General features: G+C 35.8%; 2 protein-coding genes across 3 annotated transcripts in view; one reads left to right on the top strand and one right to left on the bottom strand.

Moving 5' to 3' along the window:
- Positions 1-10,640, top strand: part of LOC117927335 (dynamin-2A) — a 30,257-nt gene extending 19,617 nt beyond the window's left edge. The window contains exons 13-22 of the mRNA XM_034846823.1: positions 733-817; positions 970-1,108; positions 1,301-1,377; positions 3,367-3,423; positions 7,446-7,587; positions 7,704-7,849; positions 8,099-8,212; positions 8,306-8,373; positions 9,361-9,533; positions 10,121-10,640. Coding sequence (XP_034702714.1) covers positions 733-817; positions 970-1,108; positions 1,301-1,377; positions 3,367-3,423; positions 7,446-7,587; positions 7,704-7,849; positions 8,099-8,212; positions 8,306-8,373; positions 9,361-9,533; positions 10,121-10,368 — 1,249 coding nt within the window. The 3' untranslated portion in view covers positions 10,369-10,640. The remainder of the gene's footprint in view (positions 1-732; positions 818-969; positions 1,109-1,300; positions 1,378-3,366; positions 3,424-7,445; positions 7,588-7,703; positions 7,850-8,098; positions 8,213-8,305; positions 8,374-9,360; positions 9,534-10,120) is intronic.
- A 1,254-nt stretch (positions 10,641-11,894) lies between these two features.
- Positions 11,895-23,555, bottom strand: LOC117925811. 2 transcript variants are annotated; one of them, XM_034844903.1, is made up of 12 exons: positions 23,374-23,555; positions 21,803-21,949; positions 21,514-21,696; positions 21,022-21,104; positions 20,730-20,928; positions 18,939-19,060; positions 17,906-17,972; positions 17,292-17,342; positions 15,829-15,881; positions 15,450-15,660; positions 13,871-14,041; positions 11,895-12,294 (listed from the first exon to the last, which is right to left on the bottom strand). In XM_034844903.1, exons 1-12 carry the CDS (start codon positions 23,449-23,451, stop codon positions 12,232-12,234), a joined length of 1,428 nt encoding a protein of 475 aa, XP_034700794.1. In that variant the 5' UTR covers positions 23,452-23,555; the 3' UTR covers positions 11,895-12,231. The 2 variants fall into 2 exon arrangements, with proteins under 2 accessions (XP_034700794.1, XP_034700795.1); XM_034844904.1 differs by lacking the exon at positions 23,374-23,555 and having other exon boundaries at positions 21,816-21,903.
- Between the last annotated feature and the right edge of the window lie 554 nt (positions 23,556-24,109).

Genomic DNA, 24,109 nt, shown 5'->3' with positions numbered 1-24,109 from the left:
TCCCTTTTTGGTGTTTCTTGGGTGTTGCCTTCCCCTCTATAAAAGAGACTCCGCTAGGGTGGTGTGGTGCCTTTGTTGGAAGGAAACAAAGAAAAGTGTGGGGAGCAGCCCCTTTGTGCCTTTTCTAGACAATTTGGAATGAGAGAAATAGAAGATCCTTCGATAATGAGGAGTTTTTCGACCAAAGGGTAAAAACCATGTTTCTTTGTAACTTGTTGCCTTGGACCAAGTTGTATGTAGATGAAGAACCATTGTCTTTAATCAACTTTATTGATTAGTTGGGTTCTTATTGAGGGAGGGAGTAGTTTTTTGTTGCCCTTGTCCTTTTTGCTGCCTTTTGGCAACCGTTGTATACGTTCTATGTGCTTTGGTGTGCCCTTTTTGGTGCTTTATTAATATTATTTGTATTTACCTATCAGAAAAGGAAAAATGATTCACTAGCTAGAAGAGATGCTCAAATATAACACAATGAGGGAAAGTAAGTTGAATTGTAGAACCTCATAAATGCCTGAATGCTTCCATTTTATCTATCAATAAATAAATAAATAAATCCCTGAGTGCCACATTGTTTACTGGAGATAAAATGATATATTGAGTTACCATTTATGTGGTTTTCCATTATATTGTATGTCTTTTTGTTGTAGAATAACTATGCCTTTTTTTGCAGTTCTCTAAAGTTATCCTATAGTTGATATTTTACAATCCATTTGATTCTTGTTTAACTTTCGACAGGATGGATAGGCAACGCCGGGAAGAAGAAGTAAAAAACCGCTCCTCAAAGAAAGGACTTGATGCAGAGCAATCCATTCTGAATAGGGTACTCTTATCTTTCTCTAATAAGTTGAATGCTTAAATCCATGATTTTTTATTTAATAATGTTTTTATGTGTTTATAAACAAGAATTCATGATGTTGAATTTTTCTTTTGGTGGCATTCCTTTTCAATTTTCTGCTCTGTGCCCTTTTTTAGGCTACTAGTCCTCAAACAGGAGGTCAACAAACTGGAGGAAGTTTAAAGACCATGAAAGATAAATCCAGTCAGCAAGATAAGGAGGGACAAGAGGGCCCAGCCTTGAAGACTGCAGGGCCTGGTGGGGAGATAACAGCAGGTGCTTGAGCGAACAATCAGCATTTTAACTTTTGTGGTTCTAAAAAATATGGAATTGTACTATCTACCTGCAGTCAACAGTTGTTGGACATGCCTTCTCTACATCATCAGTAGAGTGTTGGAGAAGGCTTGCATAATTGGTATATTTATTTATTTTATTAACTTGTCATCGATTTTTTATTTTTATCTGCAGGATTTTTATTGAAGAGAAGCGCCAAAACAAATGGATGGAGTAGGCGATGGTTTGTTTTAAATGAGAAAAGTAGTAAGGTAGGTAATGTAGTATTTCCACCAACCAAAAGTGTAATTACAGTTTGCTTGAACACATTTTTGAAATGAATCATGTACCATGTCTTTGGTGCAGTGATCCTCTGAAATGATTTGTCTTGCTTCTTATTGAATAATCTTCATCTGGATATTTTCCTTTTGACAATTGTGAAAGTTTAGACCAAACATTTAAAAGCTCCTTTTTGTGTCTATTTAGGATTGGGTTAGATTGTACATCGGGGATGGTTCTTTGTTGATGTTAGATTTTGTGGATTGGTTAAGTTCTTCTTAGGGTGCGATTGCTAGTTTTTATGTATTCACACCTCCTTTCTCTTTGGTTGCTTTGTATACGTTGTGTATACTTTTTGTTTTTAATACATTTGCTTTTTCCTATAAAAAAAAAAATCTATCTTTTCTCAACATCTATATGCTTATTTTTTTTAAAATATCATAATAAATCTTTACACAACTCTTCTTGCTAGTAAGATGGGAGTTGGTGTGTTTAAGTAAGAAGAAAGGAGGTTTGGGGGTCAAATGCCTTTCCATTCTCAACAAGGCTCTTCTTGCTAAATGGAATTGGCGTTTCGCAAATGAGAGAGAGGCTTTGTGGAATCAAGTGATTAGAGGGAAGTATGGAGAAGATAGAGGGGGTTGGTGCTCTCGGGAAGTGAGAGAGGCTCATGGTATGGGGTTGTGGAAAGGAATAAGGATGGATTGGGAGTTGGTGAGCGATAGGATGGTTTTCATTGTTGGTAACGGGAGGAGGGTGAGATTTTGGAGGGATAGATGGTGCGGGGATTCTCCTTTGTGTATGTCTTTTCCTTCTCTTTTCGCTTTGACTGTTGAGAAGGAAGCGTGGGTGACAGATATTTGGGACCCTTTGGCTGAGGGGGGTTGGAACCCCTGTTTTTTAAGAGCTTTCAATGATTGGGAGGTAGAGGAGGCGGAAAGATTTTTGGAGCGGCTACATGGTAAGAGAGTTATTGAGGATGTGGAGGATATGGTGTCTTGGACTGAAACTAAGAGTGGTAAATTCTCGGTCAAGTCTCTCTATGTTGCCCTTGAAGCGGGTTGTTCATCTCTGTTTCCTTCAAGCTATATTTGGAATGTGAATGTGCAACCCAAGATTAGTTTCTTTGCATGGGAGGCTACGTGGGGCAAAACCTTAACCTTGGATATGGTCCAGAAAAGAGGATGGGCATTGGAAAATAGATGCTTTATGTGTCTTGAGAAAGAGGAGACCATAAACCATCTTCTCCTTCATTGTTCAAGAACAAGGGTGTTATGGGATCTACTTTTTACTTTATTTGGGGTGTCTTGGGTATTGCCTTCTTCAGTTAGAGAGGCCCTTCTAAGCTAGAATGGTTTTTTCGTGGGCAAAAAATGCAAGAAGGCGTGGAAAGCTGCTTCTCTTCACATTTTCTAGACGGTTTGGAAGGCGAGGAATAGATTGGCATTCAAGGATCAATTTAGCGATTGAAACACTCTTTTATCCTTTCTTTTTGGTCTGAGACTAAGTTGTTCATAGATGATTGCCCTCTAACTATAGTTAATTTTATTGATTGGTTGGGCTCTAATTAGGATTGTGTTGTTGGGCTATCTTTGTTTTTTGGCCTTGTTGGAGGCGGGTGTATAGGTATTGTATACCTTGAGTCGCTTTTTTAGCGTCTCATTTATATATGAAATCTTATTTACTTATCAAAAAAAAAAGAAAAAAATCTCTACACAAAGCTATAAAGTGGATACTTCTAAAACCTTAAATATGCATTTGCATGTCTTTAACAGTGTAGATTCTCTCATAATCCTTGAGTAAAAGAAGGGGTAAATAATTCTATCCATGTTTTAAACTTAAACATCCCCATCTTTGTGTCTCAGGGTATGTTGAGGCTTATGATGTAGTTTTTATTTTCATATTTGCCACTGATATTTGCTATTTTTATAGAATTACTTGTTTATATGTGTGATATGTTTGATGTCGACCTTATTTTGCAGCTTGGATATACCAAAAAACAAGAAGAAAGACATTTTCGTGGTGTTATTAATTTGGAGGTAAGAAGTCCCCTTTACTTTCATGAGATACGAACAAACAGTGGCTTGTTTGCCTTTTGTGCTTGACCATGGATACTAAGATTTAAGTGTTGTATTCTTTGAGTTGTTTATCTCTTACCAAGTCTTCCAAATAAAGTTACAAACAGGCATCACTTCCAAATTCAAGTAGCCAATTGGTCCCCTTTAGTTTTTAAACTCTTACAGTTGCATCAGGCTTCTTTAGAGCAAGTTATATTCGTAACTATCCGATATCCTCTTACATTTTACCTTTTAGTAAATGACAGTCCTTATAAAAATTGTCAGCTCAATTTAATAAAATATGGCATTATACATTGTTAGAGTTTTGAAAGAAAATGAACTGGGTGTCTATTTTATTTTATTTTATTTTTATTTTTTTGATAAGCAATTAATATGATTTTTATAAACAAGTGCCAAAGAGATGACACATCATTGTATATAGGAGATATACAATGAGCACCAAATGACGCAAGCAAAAGAGAACACAAAAAACAATTCTCCCTCTTAGTAAGAACCCAACCAATTTACAAAATTATATAAAGACATGGAACCTATATCTATGTGCATCTTCATGTACAAAAACAAATTTCTAAGAAAAGAACTCTTCAAAGCTTGATTTGATTGCTCCTCGTTGTTAAATGATCTTCGATTCCTTTCTTTCCAAGTGGTCCAAATGATGCACAATGGAGTTGCTCTCCAACCTTCTTGCGTCTTTTACCCACAAAAGATCCATGGTTCCCTAAGAGTGTCCCTTTATCCATAGCGACTTGCACCCGATGAATACCAAATAGTGCAAACAACAACTGCTAGAGGACCCTTTCCTCGCAAAAGCAAAAAAGAATATGATCTATGGATGCTTCCTCGACTTTACCAAGGAAACATCTATTAATCAAAGACCACCTATTCTCTGGAGCTGATCTAGTGTCAACACCTTCCCTAAACTATCTTCCCAAGTGCAAAAGACTTACTTTAGAGGACACCAATGAATTCCAAATTACACTTATTGGAAATGAAATCGATTCTTTAGGTTCCAAAGCAACATATGAAGACTTAACCAAGAACTTATTGTTTCTTGAGTTCAACCACACCACCTTGTCTTCCCTATTTACCACCACTCCTTCTAACCTTGGAAATAATTCCTCTACATTGTCCAATTCCCAATCAGTTTAAAAGTTTAGATAAACAAGGATTCCAATGATGCCTCTCACTTATCTGATCCCATAAATCCACTACCTAGGCCTCTTTTAAAATGACTAAGGCATATAAAGAAGAGAATGAAACATACAAAGACTCATCCTTACACCATTTATTCTTCTAGAGCTTCACCCTCCTCCCATTACTCACCACAAAGGAAGGTTTATTATAGAAAGCGTTCCAATCCTTCCTAATATATTTCCATGGCCTGACCCATACTTGTTTCTCACTTCACAAGATTGCTAACCACCCTCGTCCTCCCCATATTTTCCCCCCTAGTTACCTCAATAAGAACTTAACCAATCAACGAAATCAAATTAGGACATTGGGTCTTTAACCATATACAACTTGGTCCAAGACAACATATCACAAAGAAACAAGCTATTGTGGAGGAATCTTATCAAAGCCATAACCAATCATAACCAAAACTCATGCAAGAATTACAAATTTCTGTTCCATAGTTAGACTACATAATGTGTGGAATGCTTCAAAAATTATCAATGAGAAGAACCTCTATTTTAACCCTTGAGATGGTTATAAAAGAGTGACACTACTTAACCTAGTTTGACAAGAAACACAAGTTTTTTATTTAAGAATGCTCTCCCTTGTGCCCAAAAGGAAGATGCTTGAATTGCTTCATATAAGTAGAGTCATATTCCCTTCCTTGGATGGCAATGTTTGTTGTATTCAAGGGTAGATTCCCATTCCGTTTTACTTGTTCTAAAGCTTGTGGATGCATCAAAACTAGTGAAGTGGCAATAATTATTTTTAGAGTTGGGTTAGGGATGTCCCTAGCGTCATAAGCATGAAATCTACCTCCAAATATTTTTACGTTGTGCAGTGCTTAGAAGCCCTCTGAGCCATCTCTTTTCAACCCCCATGAGATATACAATGGAAGAGCACACAAGACAACTTAAAGGGGAAACCATCCGCCCCCCCTCTCTCCAAGCTTGTATTAACTCTCAAATTGTTACAAGAAGCCTTCTTTGAACTAGATATCCACAACTTTCCTTGATGGGTTTATATAGAGAAGCCCTAAGAAGGCACACTATATATAGTGACCAAACACTACCCACATTTTAGGAATCAACCTACTAACCCCACCCACATCTAGGTAATGGTTCCTCTCATGGCTTCAGCTATTGCCATATGTCTATAGTGACCAAACACTACCCACATTTTAGGAATCAACCTACTAACCCCACCCACATCTAGGTAATGGTTCCTCTCATGGCTTCAGCTATTGCCATATGTCTAGCAGTTGCATTGCTTGCCTCTACTCGTGCCACTTGTCACATCAATTGTATTGTTTGCTTCTGTTTATGCCACTTATACGATGCTCAACAATCCACTTGCTCTTGGTCATGTCATCTTTATAGGTCCTTGCAAAGATTTGCTTGGTTTGTGTCATTTGACCTATGTTAGATGCATTGCAACATCCCATGTGGGATGCTTTGCAACATCCTATGTCAAATGTCATCTTCTTGATGTGCCAACAGCCCCTTGCTCGGGATTCCTTCAATGCCAAGGTGCCACACCCTTATGCTTCTAGTTGTCTTGCTGTTAGTGTCCTACTATCTTGGCTTGGTCCCTCACCGATATCAATTGTTGCATCATGTTGAACCTACATGTGCCACTTAGCCCACGCTTGCTCCACATGCTTGTTGCAACATTGCCTTTATGTGCTAAGCTCTTTTCTCAGCCCATGGCTTGTGTATGTTGCATTGTTGGCTCATGCACACCAACCTTGCTGATTCCTTTCATTAGAGGCATGTGTAGCGTATGTTTAATGCCACAACCACACCTTGTGGCACTTTATCTATAGGTTGCACCAAACTCATGGTATTGCACCTATATGTGTGTGTTAGCAAGGCTCACTGTTGCACCTTGCTAATATCCGAGGCTCCATGTTGTGCTCTTGGTATGACAAATATCATCGTCACCCACATTCTATTACCAACCCTTGGAGAGTTACCCCCTTTAGAGAGCTTTTTAAATATTTCTAATTCCATCAAGAAGAGATATCATAATTGCTTTGACAAACATAACAAATTTTTTGTAATTAAAAAAAATAAAAATTTGAACACGTATTCCTGAACTTTGAAACTCCTCGGGGCATTCCCTTCAAGGGAAAAATCTCAACCCAATAAAATTCTACACTTGAATTCTAGTTGAGTCGAGCCACCTACATGGTGCCTTGTGTGTGCATACCCATGTGCTACCACCCTTATGTCACAATTGAGCCACTACCTGACACTCTTTGCATTGACAAGCTGCTTAGCATCATAGGCATCCCTACTTGCCATCTTATTTTGAATATGGCATGTCAACCTGCATGTGATAGGTGGTCATGGGTGTAAGCTGGCATCACATGAGGCCTTGACACCACATCAACTTAATCAAGGTGTTGATGCTTGGCCATTATGTGAGAGGTTTTGGAAATTGACCCTAAGCCAGCCAGCCAGCTAGCCAGGGACTATGGTTGAACTTGGTCTTTCTTGGCTGAGTTTTCATTTTTCTCCAGCTTAGGTTTTCTTTATAGGATGTGAAAAATGGTGAATCTGTGCTTCCCTCATTTGGTTCTATTGAAATGCTATGACATGGCAAGGCAATATTGTATGTGCCATCTTGTGGATATATAATATATATATTTTAGTTTTGACGGTTGCATGGGGTTTTAGAAACTTTAATGAAGATGAATGGTTAAGGTCGTGTGTGATCCTAATCTACATTAGGGCTCATTTTTTAAAAATAATGGAAGATGCATTGCTAGTGGATTTATCTCCAAATCTGTTGGATAAACTGTGCAGGAATGCAACATTGAAGAAATTGCTGATGAAGATGAACCCCCACCAAAAAGTTCCAAAAGTAAAAAGGAAAATGGACCAGAGAAATCACCCAGTCTTGTCTTCAAAATAACCAGCAAAGTTCCATATAAGACAGTTCTGAAAGGTACGTTTTTCATCTTTTGATTGTACTTCTGGTCCTGCTTGTGGACTGTTGTCATTTTCCCCTCTCCTATTTAATTACAAGTGATTTTAGACTTAAATTTTCCATTTATCATGCAGCTCACAGTGCTGTTGTGTTAAAGGCTGAGAGCGCAGCGGATAAGGCTGAGTGGTTAAACAAATTGAGAAATGTTATTCAGCCTTCAGGTCAAGTGAAGGGTGACTCTGGTCTTACCATGCGGCAAAGTCTTTCTGATGGTTCTCTTGTGAGTCCTTTTGAAATGTTTTTTCCTTTTCTTTTTGGCACAATTCTATAGCACAACTAGTTGCTATGGAGCTTACCTGCATTTGGTCTTGTGTTTCTTGATATAATTGTGGTTAATTTAGAACTTTGGTGCTTCTGCCATCTTTGACTTCTGTACTGGCCCCAGAACATAAATTGTATAGTTCACATTTTTCTCATTTGTTATTAGGTCTTTTGTGGTTACTGTTTGGTTGCCTTGAAAATTTTATAGGATACAATGGCCAGAAGACCTGCAGATCCAGAAGAAGAGCTCCGATGGATGTCTCAAGAAGTGCGTGGTTATGTTGAAGCTGTTCTGAACAGCCTTGCTGCCAATGTCCCAAAAGTCAGTTTGTTTTCTTAAATCCATTATGATTCATGTATTTTGTTGCTTTTGTAGTTCTCTGAGTCTTCTTTATTACCTGTTCTGGTTGAGCAGGCAGTTGTCCTTTGCCAAGTAGAAAAATCCAAGGAAGATATGCTTAATCAGTTATACAGTTCTGTCAGGTTGGTACTCTTTGCCGTATGGATACACACAATTCTCTAAATGCTTTAATATATATGTTTTCAAAAAGAGGAAGTATGAATGCTTTACTATCGGAATACTTTTGGTTGTTTGTGTTGGTAAATTTTTTTATAGATAGCAGAAACTCTCAGAGGAAGTGCCCAAGAGGGCACAAATCATGTAAAAGAGAGTGAATACTCAGATTAGGGAAACTAAAACAGAACATATAAGAGAGAAGGCAATTCAGAACTCCCTAGACCCTCTTGCTACCCAAACAGCTAATCAGCTCTAGAAATATTGTCTCCTAGGAGGCCAGCATTTATGCTGGGATGCAGCACATCTGCTAGGCAATAAAGATGGGAGTAAGGAGTAAGGACTAGCCACATTTAGAATCCTTCAATGATTCATCCTGCTCTCATCTTTTCCAGCTTAGTTATCTTGCACCTCATAAAATCAATTCCAAGAAATCTCCCACCACCTCTAATTCCCAAACCTGGAACTAACTCACTACCTGGCTTCCACATACCACTCACTTCAATTCTGTTGATGCCTCAGCATCCCTAGTGATGGAATATGAGCACAATACAAAGATATTGAAGTATCTCAACTTTTTTAACTGTTACATAGAAATTATATATGTGATGGAATTTATTTTGGCTCCATTTCTAGCAGAGAATGAGTTTTATGGGAAAAAAATTACACCATTCTCCATCAGCATGCATGAAGAACATCTAAAGAATAGAAAGGAAAAATATCTATTCTATCCTCTTGACAGGTTGTAAGAGGGGTGAACTGGTAGAGACGTAATCTTAAAGAATTTTTACATGAATTGGTTGCATGATGAATGGTGTCTGGTATGCCCTATTTTGCATTTAACACATCATGAAGCTGACACCTAAACACTACCTTAATTATTCAATACCTTCTCTTTTCCTGTCTGAATTTTTTTTCATTAAAAAAATTGCAATTGTTTATACATTGGTTCTCAGTGCCCAAAGCACCGCAAGGATTGAAGAACTACTTCAGGAGGATCAGAATGTGAAACGAAGGAGGGAGCGTAACCAGAAACAGTCCTCTCTTCTTGCAAAGCTCACAAAGCAGCTTAGCATCCATGACAACCGTGCAGCTGCTGCTTCTAGCAGCTGGTCCAATGGTGGTGCAGGTATTATAGCTGTTACTGTTTAACTGACCGTTTGATCGAGCCTTAGAATTATAGGGTTGTCGTGACATTATGTTAAAGCACGGCTCAGGAGTGGGTGCATTTGGCATGCAGGAATAGGAATAGAATGAGAATGAACATGTAGGTGAATCATTATACCATAAGTGCAAGAGAAGAATCAAAATTCTTACATGACCGGGTTTTAATTTTCTTGATAATGAATTTTTATTCCTATTCCTATTTCTAATTATATGCTAAGCAGATTAATGAATGAGAAATGGAATGAATTTCCAAATTCCTATTTCCTATTCCAACATTTCAAATGAACCCTACAATGCTTTCTTTCAAAGCCAACTGTGGTGAAAATTGAAATCATATTTACTCCTTTCAGTCTCAAAAGTTTTTGATGGAACCTTAAAACTCCATAAACTACCATATGAACATTTGATGGAAGTCTTACAATCACGGTTTGAAAATTTTTATTTTCAGGATAACTTACTCTCTCTGCCTTCACATTTCCAACTTTTTTTAAAAAAAATCTTTTTTTCTTTATTCAAGTTATAACTAGTTTTATATCTCCATTCCTTCAGAGAGCAGCCCGAGAACCCCCGGACCCTCATCAGGTGATGACTGGAGATCTGCTTTTGATGCTGCTGCCAACGGACCTACTGACTCATATAGCAACTCGTCTAGGTCTGGAGCCAATGGTCACAGCAGGAGATACAGTGACCCATCACAGAATGGTGATGCAAACTCAGGCCCAAACTCCGGCAGCCGACGCACTCCTAACCGGTTGCCACCGGCCCCACCACAGTCTGGTTCAAGTTATAGATATTAGATAAAAACCAAAAAAAAGAAAAAAGAAAAAAACTTGAATTCATGCATTCTTGTTGGGGTTGGTTTTTTGTCCTGCTCCATGTATTGAGCATCTGTTGAGAAGCTCAATATTATGTTATAGTAATCTATGTAGAAGAATGGGTCCCCTCTGTAGATAAAGCATTGCAGTTCATATTGTTCTTTTCCCCCCTTGTGTTTACAAACTGTTGAATCTTTAAGGTGTACTTGGGATCTGTTCATTAAATTTTTCTCTTCTTTGTGGTTTTGCCATCATTTTTTAATTTTATTTTATTTTATTGGATGCTATATATGTATTTGTTTGTATTGAATTCGATAAGAAAATATTCACCCCCCACCCCTCCCCTAAAATATGAATATTAATTGTTTAATAGCATGATATACATTATGGACCCTCAAATTATAACATTGGCTCGGGTTCTAACCCAAAACAGGGTCTTTGTGATTTGTTTGCCACATGTACTTGATGATACTCGCCCACTAGCTTTTTTTTCTCTTGGATTCTTGCCTTGTAGCTCTGTGTAGATATTGTTCATTTTGGGTTATAATGCCTCAATTATTTAAACAAGTTCAACCAAGGCGATGTGGGATAAGACATTAAAATCGCTCCCTACTTGACCCCAAGAGTGGTTCAAGCATTATCCATCTCAGATGCTCTAAGCTGTGCATATACACAAACCCCAACAATGTGATGTGGGATATCACATCAAAAACAGTTCAACAAGTTGGAATGAATTGAAATTGTTTGATTCCTTGAAATCAAGGGTTTTGAATCCTGTGTTACTGGACATCTCAGACGAGAAAACATGATCATGAACCCACAGTCTAGCCTGAAAAAGGTGTTGTATACCAATTCTTCATCTCAAATAAAAATGCAAAAGCAAGAGTAGTTTACATCTATGATTTGATCAAAATTTCTGTTTGGAAATCATATTTTAAAAATGTTCTTATTAAAGATAAGAATAATTTTAATTTAATAAAGATCTGCCTGTGGTATCATGTCTGCAAAGAAAAATAACATCTGAAAAACAGTTCACCAAAAAATAGTTTCTACGAACAATTCTTGAAACTCACTTGTTTTTAAGAATAAAATATCGTATGCGAACTTAAATATGAAAAATAGTTTCCTCGACTTATTCTCCATGCGAAGCATGGTATGCTTATATTGATATTAAAGTATTCAAAGCATCCTCTATATTTTTAATTGTTTCTCAAAATACTGTACAAATTGAAAACACCTCAAATTTGTTATCAGATACAACATATTTTCAAAACAAATGTTTCAAAAAATTGTTTTTTGTTTGAAGTTTGCCAAATGTATTTTTTGACTTAAACAGATTCCAAACAGGACCATAGCCGCTCTATTTCTCCAAAACACAAATAAATCATGTTAGGAAGTACCGGTTATGTTTCAACTTTCGAACATCGGTTATAGCGTATATCCCTATCAAGGTGATGGTATCATATCTTCGCTTCACATTTTACTAGAATAAAATTGACACTAGAACATGAAAAGCTTCACAAAAGTTTTGATACCATCAAGAGCAAATATTATGAAAATTTTCCAATCCAGGTTATGAACATCATATCATATGAAGTTTCATAAGAACCCTAGACATGAATTCAGAAACTTGCCCAGGGAGGTCCATGGTAAACCCTAATTCAGCAATTAAATAGGGATGTGTTTGCAGTGTAATCTCATTGCTATATTATGTACAAAAAAAAAAACATTTGGTCAAGTTTCCTGATATGATCATGACATGTACAAGAAGACCTTTACAATAAAATCTAGGTATGCACTGATTTATTTTCAACTAAATTAGGGTTTAGGAGTCATACTTCAATTTTATGTTTGTATACCATCCTTGAAAGGACCGGATTCGTGTAATAGTTTCATAACAAGCTTAACCTGCAAATGGAAATTAATGAAATGAATCAGATAAAATTGCTCGAAGTCTATAAAAAATTTGCTCTTAAAAGAGAAAAACACGTGGAAAGATTATAAAAATCATTTTTGTACTTTCCCATATGTCTCATTTGACCTCGAAACTTTTTTTGTTTTTAAAGTAATATCAACCTTAAATCATGACAAAAGGTCAAATATACCTTTCTATTAAGGTTTTTCATGAAAAAAATTGACGGCAAAACTCACATGACAAGCACATGGGTAAATTGAACATATATCCAAACATATCATATAAAAACTTATGTTAATGTATATATGATTGTCATGCAAATTTTTCATCATAAGATTGACATTGCTCTGGAAAGAAAAAAAAAGATAGACGCTAAATTGAGACATGGGCGGAAGTGTTTTTTTTTGTTATTTACCTAAAACCTATAGATAATACGAGAGAACAATATTTTTTCTTTCCTAACATTCTGGTTGCCAGAAATGAAAAACCAAACATCAAAAAAGATCATTCACTAAGGCGGGTGGGAGAAGGGGGCACGGTTCAAGGGAGGTAGGTGTCATAGCAAGGGTTTTGCAAAACCTAAGTGTAATGTTTCTTTTTCTTTTTTTTTTTTAAATAGGCAAACGTCGAATATACAATAAAGGATTCTAAGCAAAAGGTGCAGAAGAAAAAACCAACCAAGGCGTGATGATTCAACTTTTGTAAATAGTTCATTTGACAAGATTTAGTGGATTAGAGAACTGAGATATATATGACTTTCTCATCCTATCTATAGTATCACTTTGCTAAGAGTTACGCCATCATTTTCATGAAACTTAAAAGGAAAATGTTTCATATACAAGCATACAACTTACAATACTAGTAGATTACTAAGAAGAAAAGAAAAAAGAATAAACAAAATGAAAGATAAGAAACAAATGAAGGGTAGAAACTCTACAAGTTTGCATGGTAAATCATATATGTAAACATCAAACTGGAAAATTAAAAAGAAATAAAAAGACGATCTTTCACTGCCTCAAAACAATGTTGGGTCCATTTGGTAACATTTTCAAAAGCAATTCTCAAAAATAAATTTTGAAAATAATTTTCCTGAGTTATTCTCCATGGAGGCACTGTGTGCCTATGTACAATGCAAAAGTTTTCGACCAATTCTCCATGTTTCCAATTGTTTCTCAGAACACCTTATAAAAAACATTTGAAAATCCTCAAATTTGAGTTTCAAAAAATCACCTTGTTTTCAGAAAATTATAAAGGATCTGCTTTTAATAAAAAATTTGTCAAACATGTTTTTAAGTTAAAGAACTGTTTCCTGTTCTAATGATCAAAAAACTGTTTTCAAGAACAGTTTCTAAACCAAATGAAAGATAGACAACAAATAAAAGGTAGAAACTCTATTAGTCCGCATGATAATTGTATATGCAAACATCAAATTGGAAAATTTAAAAGGAACAGAAAGAAAGAAAAATTATCCTCAATGCCTCAAAACAATGTAGTTTTTTTTGTTAATAAACAATGAATCATTCTTCTACACAGGATTTCAACCTAATAACAAAAAATAAATGTACATACCTGAGCCGTTTCACGCACTAAAAATTCGTTTATGGCTTTCTCAAAACCCTTGTCCAGAAAGTAATGGCAGCTGTAAGTTGTCACAGGCATATAACCGCGCTGAATCTTATGCTCACCTTGAGCTCCTGCCTCTACTTTGTTCAAATTAAGTTCAATAGCTGCTTCTATTGCCTGTGATAATATCACCACACATAAAATAAAGAAACAAATTTATATCACTTTTCAAGCAGTTCACATTCTCACTTCTTTATGTAGTTATACACTAATGAATTTTTACCATAACATGACTTTTTGACAAATTTATCGAGAATTTCCAGTAAGTACTAATTCTTATTTGGTCACATAGGACCAATGTCAACCCTAGTTTTCCTTACAAAGAAAATAAAGTGACATTTCCAGTTGGTTACGTAGATTCCAAAACATAGATCAACAAGAGTACAATCTTTTTTCTGATAGGTAAACAGAGATTGTATTAATTTTAAAAAGTATACACAATGTATACAAAACAACAAAAAAACCAGAAGGTGTGAATACACAAAAACAGGGAACCATACCCTACGAAGAGCCTAACCGGTCCACAAAATCTATTAGTGACAGAACCATCCCTAATGTACAATCTAACCCAATCCCAAAAAAGATACAAAAATGAACTTTTAATTGTTTGGTTCAAACTTTCACAATTCTCCTAGTTCTCCTGTTTCTCTCCTTCCAAATGGACAAAAAAAAGGCATAAAGGAGCAACTTTCCAAGCCTTTTTCCTTTTTTTGCCAACAATTGCATAACCATTGCAAAAGTGATAATGGTCTCTTGATTGGCTAAGACTGCAATATCCATGCATTTAGTTGGTGGTTCTAAATCTTGATTTTGAAAATAAATGGGGTAGCACCTTTCCTAGATTGTTCAACTGTATAGAGAATTGGAATATGAAAGATTTTATTCGTTCATTTAATTTTCTATATATAAGTTACCAGCTAATATTTTCCTTCATTATTCTGTGTCGTTGGGGTTGTGGCACAGATTATTTTAGCTAGCCAAGATGGATTGGGTTCCTTCGAGAAGTATTTCAGACATGATGTCCATCAACTATAAAGGTTTCGGCAATTCCAAGAGAGGGGTGGTTTTGTGGCAGAATACGTGCATAGCTTTAATTTGGGTTGTGTGGCGGGAAAGAAATGTCAGGATATTTGAGGACAAAGCTAGGAATTCAGAGAACCTTTAGGATTCAATTCATTTCCTTGCTTCTTGTTGGACTTTTTGTTCCGTGGTTTTTAAGGGCATTCCCCTTATCGTGTTACAACTAGATTGGCTAGCAGTGTGTAGTTCCAATGGGACGGCCTAGTCAAGGGAGATTGTTAGTAGTTCTTAGTGTAGTGCCTTGTTATCTTTTTGTGTTGTTGAGTTTCATCTCTGGTGGGAGGATTCCTCATCCTTCTATTGTACTTTTTTTCTATCAATATATACATGTGTTGTTTCCTATCAAAAAAAAAAAAAAAGTTACCAGCTAATATTTCTCATTTTAAATGGTCCTGGTGGACCATAGAGTTCAGCTTTACCAATGAGAACAAAGTCAGATCCAAACCTGGTAATAGCATGCTTCAAAATGCAAGCTAGGATAATAAGCTCGTGGGAGACATCCCCATAAGCGGCCGAATAAAGTATCTCCTCCAATAAGATTGAGAGCTCCTGCAACAAGTTCATCCCCTTCTTCAGCAACAACAAGTAGTACTTGATCTTCCATCTTTGATCCCATGTTGTGAAAGAAATCTCTCGTTAGATAAGGACTACCCCACCTAAGATAAATCAACAGCGTGTTTAGAATGCGACAAGTTCAAGCATTTCAAACGATTCAACATATTTCATGGATAAAGAAAATAATAACATGTTGATTGATAACAATTTAAAAATATAAGAATTTCATTGTAAAGAGATCAGAAACGGTCAAATGATATTGACCATACTTGTTATCAGTGGTGTTCCTATAGAACTTGTAAAAGGAATCCCAGTGCTTAGCCTGCCAACAGATAACCATGAAAAGATAACAGTAAGAGGACCATTAACATAGGGCAAAAGAAGCAAACCAAGTCACAAGTCTACTGATGTGATCTGTAAAGATGACTGAAATATTTAATGTAAATATCTAATATAGAACAATGAACATTAGAATCTACAGGAATTAATAAGCTAGAAAAACTTGGGAGGACCAAGTGCTTTTTACCTGTAGACGGAAGCTTTTGACAGGTCTTATACATTTTACATTTTTTTTGGGTGGAGTGGATCAAACTAATTTTGCAGAAGATATGTATAACTTTTTGTTTTTCATTCAGTCTAAGAGGTTATATGAATATTCTGACTGTAAATGAATGAGTCATTTAATGTCTAAAAATAAAAACTTAATTGAACTTTGGATGGTTTTGTAGGAGTGCTGACCACTAATGTTTCTAAAATAAAATCCCCAGAACTGGACCAAAAGAAAAACTCCAGAAAATTTCCTAATAGCCACAACTGAAAACCTAGAATATTATATTGAAGATTTTGACAATATGCTTTTTCATGTATATCATGATAAAGCACTTAATAGATAATCCCAACCAGCCTACAAAAAATTTTTCCATCACCCCTTCTCAGCCGCATCTCCACCAATTGAATTCATGGCAAGAAAGTTTGCTGGTACTTAGTTCACATATAATTTAGATTCTAGTTGTTCTTGGTAGATCTACCATTTTAGGATTGGGGCCCATACTATATATCATGGGCCCACATTTGTCATGAGAGGCACAATGACAAAAATTGGATAGATAAATAATGGGAGGAGGACAATAGTCAATGACCTTGGGTTAACCATAGCATTGATACCAAATTAGACAACTAGTTTCCCTAAAAGCTTCAGCTTTTAGGATTGAGATCCACAATGTATATCATGCTCCAATAATTTTTACCAGTCTCCTGCATATAATGTTACTTTTGGCAAAAAAGCTTTTCTATGAAAAAATATTGAGTTTTCTCCTGTCAACCTCACAATTAAAATGTACTTTTTCCCCTTTTTTTCCCAGTATAGCTGTGCATTCACCATGTAGTGATGAACCAACAAAGTAATGCCTATAGGAATTTTTGGCCTCTATTTGTTTATTCTTTTTGCATATTGCCATGTACTGGAGGATGAGTCATTTTAGAGCCCCCAATAAAAAACTCCAACAACTACCATAAACTTCTAAAAGGACGAATGATTTCTTACATTATGAGCCCTATGTACAGTTGAACATATGGATGTAACAGCTTAACTAGATTATAAAACAGGCCAAAGAATGAAAACATGATCACACACATTCAAAACAGTAAGTGAAAATGGTAAAAGAAAAATGAATATATGACAAACCCAAAATTACCTCTAATATTCCTAATTTCAGATATTAATATCAAGTACCTTTATTTCATATCCCCGAAGCCGTTTCATTGTTAAGTTTTGTGTAGAAATCTGCATAAGGAAAGAAGTTTATTTAGATGAGTAGTGAGTTACATACATGATCATAACAAACAAACTGACTGATTTCCATTGAGTACCTGTTATATGTAAGAAATAGCAAGTCATATTACTGTAGTCTAGAGATCTGTGTGTGTTTGAGGGAAAGTGGGGGAGGAGGGGAGAGAGAGGACATTCTTGTTTCTCTTGTGGTTTCTTTGCTCCATTTGTGTTTCATCAAGTGCAATATTCATTGCAGATACATATTTCTTTTTCTTTATTGGCAATCAATTTTTTGCTCATAAAAAGGAAGATACTAGAATTAAAAGGAAAACACATTTGTTGGAAGAGGATAAAAATAACAACCCAGGATTGGATGGTACTTTGGATAGTTTCAAATTTTGCTTTTTGTTCATATTTTGTGCAGAATTGCAGGAGCAAGAAAATCAAACATTGTTTTAAAAGACTTAACCATTTTGCATTCTTTATGAATATTTTTCCTTTACTTTGTTTTTATTTCACATTTTGTGCTGAATGATGCATAAGCAGAAAACAAAACATTGTTTTAAAAGACTAACCTTTTTGCGCTCTTGACGAATATTTTTCCTTTTACTTTGCTTCATGTCCATCAAGAACTCATCAAAACTGCAAAACTCACAATATTTTTCAATGCCATATACAAAAAGAAAAACTAAACACAATAAGCACTGAAGTCCAGAGGTAAGTGATTACATAAAAAATTGACACAAACGGGTCAATAATACAAAGCCTGTCAGGAGGTTGGATGAATTTTTTCTTCCTAATATAAAAAGAGAATGAATCCCTAGAGAAACATCATGTAAACTTAAAGCCTCGAGGCCTCTTAAGAAAAAAAAATGCTCATGTGAGACAAACGAGATAGAATCCAAGGTTCCACAATTAAACCACAGAATTCCCTCCTTCGCCCCTGATAAACTGCCAAGAGCCAAGACAAAGCTACAATGTCAGCCCTCTTTATGTGGGCAGTCTTGAGTCAACAATAACCATAAGCTAGGACATAAACTTTAGTCTTAACTTTATTTGAAGCATTAAGAAGATTGCCTGACCAACATTGGCAAAAAGAAGAATAGTTTGTCATTTTTTCTCATCATTCAACTGGATGACTTGGACTCATGAACATGAAGATGCGCATAATGGGGTACTAGAACACCCCCCTCAATCCAGATTTTTGAAGTGACTCTATGGTGAAGTCACAATTCTAGGATTTCTTCATAGAAACAATAATAGTGTCTGTAATGGCAATTATGTAACTTATTGTCATCTTTAAATTTTTAGTGATGAAGCTACAATATACTAAACAGAGAAATTTCCTCCACTAATCCTCTCCTTTTCCCCTCGCCTTACCTTCCTCTTGAAGCTAAATTCACGATGAGATATAGCTTTAGAATGACATATATGTATATATATATATATATATATAGAACACGAAAGGCAATTATCTCAGCATAGCAAGAACTTCAATTTATTAAAAGAGCAGTGAAGTTGAACCTAAAAAGAATCAAACAGAATAATCATTTTTTTATGCGAATTTCTACCTCACTAGGCATGTTACCACAGCCAAGAATCACTCACTTTTTGTAATTACGATTTTTCCAGTGATATTGCATCCCAGTCCTCTGGAGAAAACCTTTTTCCTTCATTTTGTCCCACTCACTTTCGGTCGGAAAGGTAACATGTAGTGATGAAACTTGGAACTGTCAAAAGATACAGAGTGAAAAATAACCAGCCAGGAGATTGCAATGCAAGGCAATCCATCTATTATTAGCTGCCCTAGTGTAATGAGGGAATATGTTCAAAACTTTTCTTTATCTGATTTTAACATCAATCATAAAATGGTAGCAGTTGTTTCAGTTAAAGAACATAACATTTGTGAAGTACAACTAGAAAAATGGCAATGAGGAAAATCTCAAAGGTTAATTATTTCTAAAAATCATCAAAACAAACATTCAGAATTAATAAATGTGAAAGTCGCAAAGAGGACAAAAGTATGGGTGATATCTATACTCTACTGGTGTTCTTGTACACTTTCTCTTTAAAGAACTTCTTTATAAATATTTCTATTACTATGAGCTCTCTTTCTCTTTGGTGCTTGGGTCCACAAACCAAGTAGTGGGTCAATTGGCTGACCAAGGAGCCCCATTTTTACATGCATTTGTTGGCGATTCCCTTCTTCCCTGGCTGATTGTGTAGGGCTTTGGGTTCCTTGCTGGATTCTATGGTGATTTAGTACAATAGATGTTTTCTAGGCCCTTTGCTGCACTCTTTTCTTTTGGTTGGACTTCAAGGGTAGCTCATCCTTCTTGCAACCCTGCTAATCTTATAATGAATTCATTATCTCTTTGTCTTTTATCAAGAATATATTACTTGCAGTCCTTTTGGTTGCCCAGAGAAAGGAGGAACAAAAAGGAATAGTACTTTTAAGATTGCAAAAAAAATAAAAATATAAATCTTACAACTCATGTTCCAATCCAGAATATTTTGTCTTATGGAACAACAAAAATGTTGAGGTTTTCTAATTTCAGATGAAATGAGAAAAACCAACATGTAAATCTATAATGATGTAAATCAAAATTTTCAAATACTGTTTCAGAACACAGGAAACGTTCATTAGTTTTGAAATGCTATATCACCAATATTTTTTGGACTGGAACTCAAATCCGCCAACATGTAAATCTATAATGATGTAAATCAAAATTTTTAAATACTGTTTCAGAACGCAAGAAACATTCATTAGTTTTGAAATGCTATATCACCAACATTTTTTGGACTGGAACTCAAATCCGAAATCAAATAACATAACATTCAACATACAAGCACTGGCAAAAATTGCCAAGGAATCAGAGTACACCAAGAGCATGTTTGGAATGTTGAAATAGAGAATAGGAATGGGAAATCCATTCCATTTCACATTCATCATAGCTGGATTGCTTTATAGAAACAGGAATAGGAATAAAAAATCATTCTTATGGAAACCAAAACCCACTCTTGCTAGAATTTTGATTCCTCTTTTCTACATGGTCTTTTGATTCATCACAACGCCCATCCTATTCCTATTCCCATTTCCACGTTCCAGACACACCCCAAAAGAAAAAGGAAAAACTGAACTGGAGGCAGAAACCAGTTAAGGTTGCATAACTTATCACATGTCAACATAAACCAAGGAACTCTTCAGAATGCAACCCTTATCACATCCATCTCCTTGCTGCTTCTCACATCAAGTGATAGAACTTTTTTAGAGAACACACAATGGAGAGAAGGAAAATATATTCACTAACAATTAGAATGTATGCATATCACTTGGCATACATTTACAAACAAAACCATAAAACAATTAAGAAGAAAACCATTTGAGTCATCAAATACCTTGGCCGTCAGATCCTTCATTGCAGAGACTAAGCTATCAAAGACTTGATCTTTGTATGAGTTATTACGGACTAAAATCCTCTGACCAGTGACTGGAGTAAAAGGTACACAACATTGTAACTTTGGATAGTATCTTGAACCATAACTGTAGTAGGCATCAGCCCAGGAATAATCAAAAACAAATTCTCCAGAAGAATGGCTGCATATCCAAGTTAAAAGATATGAGAACAGCAAACAGATAAAGCCTAAATGAAAACTCAAGAAATATTGCAGAAAAACTGAGATTCTAAACCTTTTAAGATAAAGTGGAACAACACCTAATATATTGTCACACTCATCCTTAGCAATGATGTGCCGTGGCATCCATCCTGTTTCCTGAAATAGATTTGCACACATATTAGAGAGAATGGTAAACTCTTCAGGTATATTTATGTGTTCCTTTTGTTTAAGAAATGGAGAAATGCCATAAACATGAAATTAAGAAGAACAAGACCATTGCCAGAAAACTATTAGCAATTCATTCGTAAGTAACAGTTCTAACAAGTAATTTGATTTATTCAAGACAAAACGATTATCAAAATTTCACAATCAAACTTTATGCATCAATCTAATATCTATGATTGCATCTGAAACTAACACGCCTTATCTAGAAATGAAAATACTGAAATGTCCTAAAAGGGATTCCAAATGAAGTACATTTTCCCCTTGTGATGGAAAATGATCCTTGAATTAATGACTAGTAATAACTTCGGGAGGAAAGGATATTGAAGTAACATTAACCAACCTTCACTGCACACCCTGTCTCCTCCAAGCTTGAAAGAAAACCATGGGTAAGAAATGGATTAAATTTTTCAGGACCCGTAGGATCCATATTGCATGCATCCCAATCTTGAGACGGAACATCTAAGATTGAAGAAACCACTGAAAGTGATATCTTCTTTGGTGCCACCTGATTTTCTGAAACTCCCTGAGTTAAAAAAAAAAAAAAAAAAAACCCAGTACATTGGGATTAAATAAAACAGAACAAAGCATCTAAATAACCATTGTCATTAAAGGACAATCAAAAGAAACACCTCTGGGCCTGACCCTGTCAAAATGAACTCTCCCAGAGAAAGGTCCCTTTCAGTTGGTTCCACAGCCTTCTTAGCTCCCCAAAACAGTGCACTGATTCTAGATGCATGAACTGAATTCTTAATGCCTTGTCCAGAGGGTGATTTTCCCTACAATTCAAAAATCAAAGACCAATTTTCACATGATTCAGTCTAAGGCTAATTTTCCCAATAAAAAAATCATCAAACAGATGGTAGCACAAAGCAAATTACTGCCACATTTTCAAACAAAACAATTAGGTGAATGAGATTAATAAATTTCAATCAATCAGAGAAAAGAATATCTTGGAATATTTGTGAACTGTAACGGAGCAAGTTAAAGGCAATATTTCATATTGTTGTGTCTTTAATAGACAGCAAGACCATGAACTTCAAGAAGCAAAACAGTTTAATCATTGCCAATTTTCAATAGATTTATTTTCTTGGAACTCATTTCTACCGCTCTTCACCCCTGCTAGATTAACAAGCTAACAGTAAAGTAAGAGCAAGAGTGACTAGTAGTTGGAAACCCATCATTAATTGGTAGCTTTTCCAATCTTACAATTCACAAAAACACTACAAATCATGAGAAGAATAAAGTGAATTCAAGGAATTGGAAAAATAAGAGAAGTATGTCTGCAATGTACAAGCGAGTAAAAACCCAGTTTGCAACTTCAAGGAGTACACAAAATTATAGGAAAATGCACAATATAAATTTATTAGGGGCATTCCCAAGTCCACTTATGAAGTGATCCACCACCAACTATTTATCCAATCCCATTAACCATATGATAAATCTTTCTTAAGTATACACAACAAGAATCTATACCTTTCTATCCAATAAGTCAAGCGCTCCATCAGTAATCGACCCTCCAGAATACAGTTCACATAGAAAGCTCCATTATTCAAAAACACCCTATTCTCCTCTCTTCTCCCAAGATTAATGGAATAAGCTACTTCCCAACACTCAAGCCAATTACCCAGTTCAAAAAATATTCAAAACCATCCAGAATTGGCTATACACAACCACTGCCATCCAGAATCTCTCCCTTTCCATCAGAATTCCCCCATCCATTTTCCCAATAAAACTTTGTTTCATCACAAAACCACCATCCTATTCATACTATAACTTATTGCAGTGATGATAATGAAATGCATATTTGATTCCAATCAAGAACTCTACATTTCTCATCAAAACCTTTTCCACCACCACCCTTCCAATACCCAAACACCCACCCACCAACCCAAATTTTGACCACCATACCACTACCCTATACATGCATAAACTTAATGCAGTGAAGAGGCATATTTGATTCCAAAAAATAAATAAATAAATAAATAATATCTTCATTTCTCAATAATCCTTTGTTCCACCACCACTACCACTCCAAAACCCAAACACCCACCAACCCCAATTGAACCTGACCATAAAAACACTACCTATATACATATACAAACTCATCCATTGATCTCATAATAACAAGAAGATTCATTCCAATCAAGGATGGTTCATGGCATCATTCAACAAAAACATCAAATCCCATAACAAAACTTACTTGGTGGTATGGGAAATGGCCAAGAAATGGGGAGGGCTTGAGGTTTGAGCAGTAGCAGACTGCTGCCCCTACTGCCATGGCCGAGAAGAATAAGCTGCTGCTGCTACTGAGAGATTCCGTGAAAGGTGAATGACCATACCATACAACCCCCGGTTACACCCACAGTCCCAATGTGCTTGGCCTTGCCACGTGGCAATCTCAATGCCTGGTGTTTTCTTTGCTGTTGGTTTTTCCCCCGGTGAGGTTTGTGAGATGAGTTGTAAAACGCATCGTTTTGTGTTTTTCTGCCTCAAAACGCACCGTTTCTTCAACAACCTCCTGAGTGATACTCATGCTAGGGCCAATAGGACTTGTTTGGCTCCCTACAGAACTAAACCCAATCTAGTCTAACTTTATCCTGCACGGAAATTACTAAATCCCGGAGAAATAAATTTCATTATGTTTCACTCCTTTCATATTTGCAAACAAATAAGAGAAGCTTATATTTCTTTTTTTAAAAAAAAAAAATCTATGGTACCAATTTAGTATCATACCGAACTTTTAATCTAAATCCTATATATATGATTAAATCTAAACCGTTCGATAGAGGTATTAAAAAAAAAAAAGGGGGACATGTAACCTTATGATTGTTTTTTATTAATTGTCCATATTTAATATGACATCGAAAAATGAGATTTCGATGTTATGGAAGAATAATATTCTAAAATTCATTTACTTAGTTGTTGAAATTTACAAT

Source organism: Vitis riparia, chromosome 12, assembly GCF_004353265.1.
Source record: "Vitis riparia cultivar Riparia Gloire de Montpellier isolate 1030 chromosome 12, EGFV_Vit.rip_1.0, whole genome shotgun sequence".
NCBI classification, from domain to species: Eukaryota; Viridiplantae; Streptophyta; class Magnoliopsida; order Vitales; family Vitaceae; genus Vitis; species Vitis riparia.
The sequence above is the reverse complement of the archived record's forward strand: the minus strand, read 5'-3'. Positions and strand labels throughout refer to the sequence as shown.